The following is a 10,354-nucleotide window of genomic DNA, read 5'->3' on the forward strand; positions in this document are numbered from 1 at the left end:
TCAGACATTTTGTTCTTCAGCTCACCGCGTAATGATGGTACCGAGCTTCTGATTGGTCGTCTTTCCAACAGGCGCATCCAACCAAACTTGGCCATTTGTTTAACATAAAATACGCGTTTACCAAGGCTGATTCCGAACAGGTTGATGGAGTCGGCAACGAGTCGGCACCAGCAAACCATTCGATACGGACGATGGCTCTGATCAAACATTACGCTGATACCATATTTCAAAATTTCGCTTTATTGCATATGGTGTAAAACAACATATATATTTATAAGATGGGAATTTAAAGTTAAGACGAATTATTTCTGATGAATACTATTTATGAAAAAGGCTTCACTCCTATGAAAATTATACCAAACAACAATAATTATGTAATATTTTCCAAACACAAAATTGTGAAACATTTGTCGCCCCTATTTTTCCCACGAACGACTATAGTCGTTCATCATTATGACTATCTTTATTCACGACCGGCGTTTTAGGGGTTCCTTGCCACGTATAACGTCGTGTATACAAAACAAATATGGACGGAAAATCATAGATCATTAACAATATGGAGATTTACGTCACTGAATTGTTCTGTCGCTAGAGAGCGCGACAGATTGATAATATTTTACTCACGCCGTATACGTAGTATAATATACCTTTTCAAAAAAAACGCAACAGTGTGTATTAATGTATGTGCATGTATTTTGGTTTTTGTACATTGTCAATTTTTTTGAATATTGTCTTTCAAAATTGAATTTAAAAAGCCAAAAAGAGCAAAGAATTGTTTAATTTATTAAACACATCGCCATTATTCGTTAAAATGTAAGTGTAGAAATGTATAACCAATCATGAATTATGTACATTTCCCAGTCACCCACTTCACGGTACCGTCTCTGTGTAAAGATTCCAGCAGTGAAAATTCTGCCGTCCAGTTATGTGCTGCTTTAAAGTCATCTATCGCCGCGTTAGAGCCGTAATAATGATAGGGCACCTTGTTGCCAGCGGTGTCCAGAAGACTAGGATAGAATCCGTACATTGTGATGACGTCACATAATGAAAGCGCGAGAACCATTGTCCGTAGTCCTGTTGATGGTAACCGACGTAAGTGTAGAAATCTGTAGAACGAATTAACAAAAATAGCGTTTATGTTATACTTGCAGTTAAACAGTGCAAATTAAAGGGAAGTGTTTTCGCCACGTCACGTATGTGTAAAGTTTGCGCTAATAAATATTGAATTCCAATAATCCAATGCGTTCTCAGTGGCAAGCACAAATGCTATTTTTTTTTTATTTAGACGCGATTTGCACTAAATAACAACTTTGATTCTTAGTATCCAGTATCTCAGTCATACGAGGATTTACCTAGTTAAACTTTGATTTTTTAACAATGTATTTGAGTACGCGTTAAACTTTCGAATACCGTCAAAATGTTGGCCTAACATTTTGCACATTTTTGTGTCGATCTTCATTAAATTGTTGAATAAATATGGAAACTGTTATGGGATATATTTTGTGAAAGGTGGCGAAGGTGTTCAACGTGGCACCCTAGACTAGCATCTAATAGCGTGTTCACACGTGTTCACACGTGTGCCAAAAAGCCGGTATGTAGACCAGCTTTATAGTTAAGCCGGCGTTGAAACACGTGTTAACAAGATAAGCCGCGCCACGCCGTTTTTGCCTTTAGCACGCGTGAACAATAACGCCGCCTTAAAAACACGCCATCAACGTCAGCCTCGCTCTGGAGTTCCATTCCTGGCAAGTGTTATAAAGAAACATGTCGGCCGATAACAACGCCTGCTCAGTTTAGTCTTTATCCACGTATGAACAATCCCGAAAAAAAAAATGCGCGATAGTGAGCAGATAATCATTTACGGTCATGTGATCATTTAGCGACCATAAAAATCAACAGTGTCATTTATGACAGATTATGTTAATATAAGTATTAATAATAATATTTACTATTACCTTTTTACATTTGGTATGAAGCTTCTTTGAGCGGTGTATGCTACTTCATATACCAGATCTAACCTGGATTTCAGATACGCAATTGAACGCTGTCTTACGGGCACTGACGATACCCCGGGGTACCAAAGTATGGTGTTATTCAATGAAACGTAATTGTTGAGAAAATTTGGAAGTTGTTTTTGCTTTCGCCGATGGGACATTCTGTAAAGTTGCATCATTGTCGCTCGATTTATAATTGTAACATTTGTTTTATTTCCAACGTCTTGTTCGTATCCCGTTATTACTGGAATATTACATCTAACGACAAAGTTATTGGAGTTGATTTCTTCACCACAACTGCTATTTAATAATATTCCTCCATTACCAATCAGAGCGCACGTCTTTTGTGCTGGCAGCAGATATGTAATGCCTGCATCGTTTCTTGAATTATTAAGACCGAAATACATATTTTCCGTGGAAACATCTTTTTCATAAACCCTTATTATATCAGCATCGGGGTATGTCTTTGATACAAGCTTTCTGGTGAAGAATCATAGAAATGCGAATAATAAAGACTACTGATTTCACCCATTGATGGAGATACGTAGATCAAAGCGAGTGGGGTATTAGCACACATAGTTACTAATTGTCACAGTGTTATTGGATCAAATAGTAGGGAAAATGACCTCTGCGTGACAATATACTCACTGAGATAAGTGGTTTATTGTCGTAATATCAGGTTAGTACGAGTATATAGCAAAGTATGCACGAGGTACAGCGGGAGTGCGCGTTGGTCTATGCGACCACATACTGCCCGAGTGCCTACTTTGCAGTTTCCTCGCAATAACCTTATTATTATACATCTTTTCCTCCCTGGAATACATCATGAGAATGGCAAAATCCAAAACAGATTTAGCGAACTTCTTTTTGTGGGATCCGTTCAAACCCTGGGGTCAGCCATGTTTGTTTTTATTATTAGAGGACGCTTACGCGCGTAATCGTTCCTTATTTAGAATTCGCGTTTACTAATATGGTAGGATGAAAATACCCAGTGCAATACCGCAACATTACGGCACGCTGTAACTTATGGCGTTACGGTGACAGATGTATAATATTTGGTCATATGACCGCTGATCCTATATTTACTCTGAAAACAATAGTTAGTAAATACCTGAAACAAAATGGTAAATTATATACATGCTTTGTAGCTTTTGATACTGTTTGGAGGGATGGCTTATTTTATAAAATATTAAAGAACGGGATTAATAGGAAATTTTATCATTTAGTTAAAAACATGTATAACAATACTAAAACATGTATTCGCTTCGGCAAAAAATATGTTTAATATTTAATACAAATAAGGGTGTGAGACAGGGATGTGCTATAAGTCCAATGCTTTTTAATCTTTATGTTAATGATTTGAATGACACATTAAAAGATTCAATAAACCAGGTAACATTAAATAATTATAAAATGAACTCTCTATTTTATGCAGATGACTTAGTAATAATTTCAACAATATAATTAGGGTTGCAAAAGAGATAAATTATCTGAGTACTGACACAAATGGAAAAATCCGACAAAAATAGAGCAATGAGAAAGAGAGAGTTATTTCAACAAAATATAAGTTGTGAAAATTCGCATATTTATTTAGGTATAACTTTACAATCAAATGGAAAGTTCCAAGAAACAAGACAACATTTAGCAGACAAAGCTACTAGAGCAATGTATGCACTGCTGAAAGCAATGCCAAGAGAGACTGGCTGTAGAACATTTATGCATATTTTTCAGATATGTATTAAACCAATTTTGTTATATGGATCAACAACTTGGGGACATGACACAATAGACATTATTATTATACATCTGTCGCCGTATTGCCATAAGTTACAGCGTGCAGTAATTTTGCGGTATTTTACGAGGTATTTTCATCCTACCATATAAGGAAATGCGAATTACAAATATGGAATAATTACGCGCGTAAGCGTCTTCTAATAATAAAAACAAACATGGCTGCCACCATGGTTTGACCGGACTCCACACAAAGTTCGCTGATTCTGTTCTAAACATTTTGGATTTCGGCATTCCCATGATGTATCCTTGGAAGGAAAAGATGTAAAGATGTACAGACAGTACACGGTCGCATCGACTTCCGCTGCACGTCGGTCGATAGTTCCGTTGTACTGTCTTCGTGCATACTTTGAGGTATCATCGTAATAACCTCATAATAATAGATGTGACAACACTAATTGAACAGTTACATTTGAAATTCTACAAACAAATACTAGGTGTGAATAAATTCTCCTCAAATGCAGCATGCAGAGCTGAACTTGGTATTTGTTTTATTACTAATGGATATTCAGGAAAATCTTATTAAATACTATTATCGTATTAGTGTTTTACCAGACAACAAAATTTACATTGATTTACATCAGTAAAAAACATGGTCTCCGAAAATACTACAAATTTAGTTCAACCTCAAAAAAATACGATTTTGATTAATCACGAAATCAATAAATTAGTCATAAGAAAGGTCATAGTAGACAAACGATATCCTCATTGAATGTTTGTGATAGAATTATAGGGAGACCAGAAGATAGTGAAATTCATATTTAACATTTTTGATACCAGAATGTTCAGAGTAGCAATAGAAACAACTCTCACCTACCTCAATGCGCTCGGTTTATCTATAATCACTGGGCTGTTTGTTGACATGTTCTTATAAGTGACATGTTTTAGTGTTGTAGAGGCCGCTGTAGGTTCACTGTAAATAAAAATATGGTCCGGTCAGTTTTCTAAAATATGTTTATCCATTGTTGGAATTCAAATACTTACGGCATAAGGGTACTTTGAATTCAAGTACTTATGGCATCAGAGCACTTTGAATTCAAGTACTTATGGCATAGAGGGCACTTTGAATTTAAGTACTTATGGCATAGAGGGCACATTGAATTCAAGTACTTATGGCATAAGAACACTTTGAATTGAAGTACTTATGGCATAAAGAGCACTTTGAATTAAAGTACTTAAGGCATAGAGGGCACTTTGAATTCAAGTACTTATGGCATAAAGACACTTTGAATTCAAATACGGCATAAAGAGCACTTTGAATTCAAGTACTTATGGCATAAGAGCATTTTGATTTCAAATAAATACGGCATAAAGAACTTTGAATTCAAGTACTTACGGCCTGAAGAGCATTTGAATTCAAGTACTTATGGCATAAGGGCACTTTGAATTCAAACACTTACGGCATAACGAGTATTTTGAATTAATTTAGTTGTGACATAAAGGGCAATTTAAATTCAAATACTTTCGGCTAAAAGAGTACTTTGAATTCAAGTACTTATGGCATAAAGACACTTTGAATTCAAGTACGTATGGCATAAGGGCACTTTGAATTCAAATACGGCATAAAGATCACGTAGAATTCAAGTACTTATGGCATAAGAGCATTTTGAATTCAAATAAATACGGCATAAAGAATGTTGAATTCATGTTCTTGCGGCCTGAAGAGTACTTTGAATTCAAGTACTTATGGCATAAGGGCACTTTGAATTCAGACACTTACGGCATAAAGAGTGCTTTTTTTGAATTCAAGTACTTACGACTTTGAATTCAAACACATACTTTTGAATTCATTTAGTTGTGACATAAAGGGCACTTTAAATTCAAATACTTACGGCATAAAGAGTACTTTGAATTCAAGTACTTATGGCATAATGACACTTTGAATTCAAGTACGTATGGCATAAGGGCACTTTGAATTCAAATACGGCATAAAGAGCACTTTGAATTCAAGTACTTATGGCATCAGAGCACTTTGAATTCAAGTACTTATGGCATAGAGGGCACTTTGAATTCAAGTACTTATGGCATAGAGGGCACATTGAGTTCAAGTACTTATGGCATAAGAACACTTTGAATTTAAGTACTTATGGCATAAAGAGCACTTTGAATTCAAGTACTTATGGCATAAGAACACTTTGAATTCAAGTATTTATGGCATAAAGAACACTTTGAATTCAAGTACTTCTAGCATAAGAGCACTTTGAATTCAAATAAATACGGCATAAATAGCGTGAACTAGTAGATACCATTTCGTTCAAATCGGTCACCTGGTGGCCGTATAAAAAATATGACACACGATGCAAAATATTGTGAGAACTGGCTTATACAATCCTCGGTACGTAATAGCTAGAGAGAAGCTTCGCCTCGCAAGATGCCAACGAATTTGCCATTCGTACACGGCCCCGGTAATATGTCATCTTGTACCATAATCCCCGAGGTTCGCTTTACGCAATTGAAACTGCATGAATAAACCTCACAGCGCCAAAATACAGTTACAAATTCTACCTATAATCGATATATGCTCGTTACAGTGCCCTTTTTAATTAAAGGGCGGTAGTCGTTGCGCCAAGCATGCGAGAGATATATGGGTTTCATATAAACAAAGATGGCGACTTTGGCTGTTGCGTAGATCAACGAGTACAAACTGAGACGCTACCAAGCTTTAATTAGGTGTTTTTTAGGTGATTGGAAGGTATCAAAGGAGTCACCGGCGGCAGTTAGTGCAAGTCGCGCCCAGGTCAAACCTCATGCTTGTGATTTCCATTAGAAGAGCGCATTGGATTGTGGGTAAATCAATGTTTATCGACACAAATATCGCACATGTGCAGCGCGACGACCAAAGCCCTTTAACCAAAATTGCGAATACAAAGTTTCAACCAAATATTTGAACATGCTGTTTGGTGATTTCTGTGTCTACGTATTACCTTGAAAGATTTAAGATAATAACTATAACCACCTCCGAAGTCAAGTATACCACTCTATTGAGACCATTTCACCTCGTATACACACTCGCTATCGCTCATGGTATACCGGCCTTTGGGGTGATTTTCCCTTATTAATGTGGTTGATCGTACCTTGTTTGAAGTAACGAAATTGGCATTTTGCCAATCAGACGAGTCCCTTGATGTGACATTACACTGGTATATAAAAAGGTGTATCCAGTAAACCCCATCAAAGACAGTAGAACAAACACAGTAAAGGTAGTGAATTTCCATCGATCGCAGTAATCCGTCATCCTGAGAGTGTAATTTAACTTTGGTGACTGTTAGCGATATATAATCTGAAGGGGAAAATACCAATTATGAAACATACGGGAAATTAATGCATCAAATATGATGTTGTGGGGATGAAACCGGTAGAGTATTGAACTAATGTGATTCATAATTATTCAATTATCATTAATTTTGCTTTTTTTCATAGTGTGTACGACCAATCGCCGCTTTCAATTGTGTTGAAATCTGCTGATTGACCCTCTATCAAAATACAGGTTTGAAATGCGCCTTGAGGAATTGTTCTTTGAACAATAATACTACTATCTATTTTTGTGCTGTGGTGTTAAAGTAAAATCGTGAGGTGATTCAAATGCCGATGCACGTTTATCGACAAAGTAATTCGAACAGATGTTGTACGTATGATTCGTTTTTATCCTCAAATGTGTGTATTGTTGTCGCCTATATCCAGCTGAGCTTGGCTCACGGCGTTGTAAAAAATGTCGATATTTACATTCGATCGTCGACTGCTCATTCAGATACAGCAATAAATTCAGCTATAGGGTTCACACCTGTAATTAAAACAGTAGCTGACTGTGTTACTTTGTAGTGACATTCTCGTAGAACTAATAAATAATATAAAGATGAGTATTCATTGTTTCCATCCACATTCCATCTTTATACACTGAAGTTAGTAAAGGCGTGTATATGTACTAAACCTCGTGCAATTGTAACTGTAATGATACTAGGTATATATTGTAAGTTTGTATGAATCACTAAGACTTATATAAAGTTGTGATCAGTCATTGATTTTTGTTGATCAGCGAATATAAGTTCTCGGTCATAAACATCTGTACACTTGCGATCCGAGTATGCGATCAAATCGTATAAGCCAGTTGTAGTCGTAGAAACTAACTCTAATCTAAACAATAGACTCTTAAAATGCTGGAAAAGTCAGACAAACGGGTCCTCAATGTATATAACCAGTGGCGTTATGACGTCAATTAAATCAGCGACAAAGCCCTAAAAGGGTTGCGAAGTGTGTTGGAAACAGATTTCTGTGATTAACATATTTGGGGATCCCGTATGATATTCTTTATCTTACTTTACGTCACTTATAATTTATAGCCTATTACGTTTAGTGTACCTTGAGATTGTCCGACAGAATGTAAATTTGTCACATGTGTGAGTCAAGGCTAACATGAGGCAGTAGTGTTTAGACCACAGAATAAAGTAGTCGTGCTTTTCAACTCGAAGTAACTGAGTTGTTATCTGATTCTGTAAAATCCTATACCCCACATTTGTTGGTGCCGAGAGCAGGATGACCTATTCAGAAGAACAAGTTATTCAGCAGACAATTACGATGGATGCACGGACTGCTCATCGCGGAAGGATGACGACACTGCTCGCCCGAGCTCAAAATAGTATGACTACGTTCAACGCCGAAAACCCAAATCAGTTCGAAGAACTCATTATGCTAAAAGAACGAATTCTTGAAAAGTTTGACACGATAAAGGGACTCGACGCCCTTATTGTCGATAAAGCAGATAGAAGCGAAATACATGCGGTCATAGCTGAAACTGAAGAATATACCGACGATATATTTGCCAAGAAATTCCAGATTTGCAGATTCATTGAGAGAAATACGCCAGATATAACCCGCCAACGAGTTCGAAATACTCGAGAACATGTTGCCGTGACAACAAATTCCTCATCCGTTAATCTACCGAAACCCGAACTTCCGATGTTCAGCGGCGATGTTATGAAATGGAAGAGTTTTGGACAACAATATACATCTTGGAGCGATTCAGAATTTCCAATATCTTCGCGCCAAACTGTCCGGTGACGCCGCACTGACAATTGAAGGATTACAGTTAAGTAATGATAAGTATACCCATGCACTCGAACTTTTACGTAAACGATACGGCCAAGAACACAAAATTACCTCCGCGTATATGGAGTCATTAGTCTATCATTAGATAGTCTTAGTACCTTTTACGACAATTTAGAGAGTAGTATACGCGGACTGAAAGCGTTAGTGAAAACTTTTATGGTGATTTGCTTACGCCTCTCATTTTGGAGAAACTTCCTGGCAACGTTCGGAAACAGATGGCACGGGACCATATGGTGATAATGAATAGGCACTTCCTGACCTACGCAAAGCTTTGTTAAAAGAATCGTAGCAATACAAGCCGGGTACGCGATCAACGAAAGCCAGGAGAAAACTCCACTTGTAAGCACTGCCGCCGCTTTCTACATGGATAGCAAGACAAATGTTAAGCCATTCACACGTCAATTACAGCGCCCGATTAAACCGAGAAATTGTGCCTTCTGTAAAGGACCGCATTACCATAACGATTGTATTGTAGTTACGGATAAAAACAAACGACCTGAAGCAGTCAAACGTGTTGGAGTTTATTTCAATTGCTTTGGGAAGCATCGCGTTTCTGAAAGTCGATCGAGGGGTAGATGTTTAATATGTTCACCATACTTCGCTTTGCACTACCAACAATTGGACATCAGACAAAACCCAACACGCTTCTGTACAAAATCAACCTCCTACTCCGACTCACGTGAACTTCGCAAAGACGAAAGATGTTCTGCGCGCTGAACCAGTCTTATTAAAACAGTCGTAGTACCTATTTCCGTGAATACCGACATATTAAACACGACTATACTATTTGATTAAGGCGCAACCCGGTTATTTGTCACCCGAGAAACTGAATATGAAACCCGTCGCTTCAGAGATGATACAACTTGCAACATTTGGAGACACTACTTTGAATGTCAGATCATTCGATGTGGGAACTTTTAAAATCCAAACTCTCTTTGGAGTTCGCACCATTAGCGCTCTAATAGTTCCTGAAATATGTGCGCCTCTGTCGAATCTTATAACACACACGCTCGTAAACTTGCCTTACTTACGTGGACTGAAACTGGCGCACCCGGTATCCAAAGCTGATTCATTCCATCATCTGAAGTCACCGCAAGTGGCGCACTCGCGAGATATTGACACATCAGTTTCTGCGACAATGGCATTTCTTTTTCAAATATGCTAAAGCGTTCAAAGTTTAGTGACCACACAGATTCCAACTTAAACACATATGTGTAAACTGAACACTAAATTTGAAACAAAAAGATACATAAAAAATGCCGCAGTAGAACATTCGAGTACAAAACTGGGCCACAGACCAAGTGAGGATGCATTATAGAGATGCTTTAGTTCAGGTCACAACATGTTTGCTGTTTTCAGGGATGGTGCGTCCGCTAACATATCTTCTTGAAGATCATTTGATAACGCCGCCTACAGGGTAGAAATGTGTTAACTCAATATTGAATTGTGCAAAGGCTTATGCGGGA

The 10,354-nt window shown here is 37.5% G+C and overlaps 1 protein-coding gene across 1 annotated transcript; it reads right to left on the minus strand.

Annotated features, from left to right (window-relative positions):
* Positions 1-778: 778 nt before the first annotated feature.
* LOC102802121 (CMP-N-acetylneuraminate-poly-alpha-2,8-sialyltransferase-like) lies at positions 779-2,275 on the minus strand. Its single transcript, XM_006822579.2, has 2 exons — positions 1,956-2,275; positions 779-1,106 (listed from the first exon to the last, which is right to left on the minus strand). The coding sequence occupies exons 1-2, from the start codon at positions 2,171-2,173 to the stop codon at positions 845-847; spliced, it is 480 nt and encodes a 159-aa protein (XP_006822642.2). The 5' UTR covers positions 2,174-2,275; the 3' UTR covers positions 779-844.
* Between the last annotated feature and the right edge of the window lie 8,079 nt (positions 2,276-10,354).

Source organism: Saccoglossus kowalevskii, chromosome 5 (assembly GCF_978046115.1).
Source record: "Saccoglossus kowalevskii chromosome 5, keSacKowa6.1, whole genome shotgun sequence".
Taxonomy (NCBI): Eukaryota; Metazoa; Hemichordata; class Enteropneusta; family Harrimaniidae; genus Saccoglossus; species Saccoglossus kowalevskii.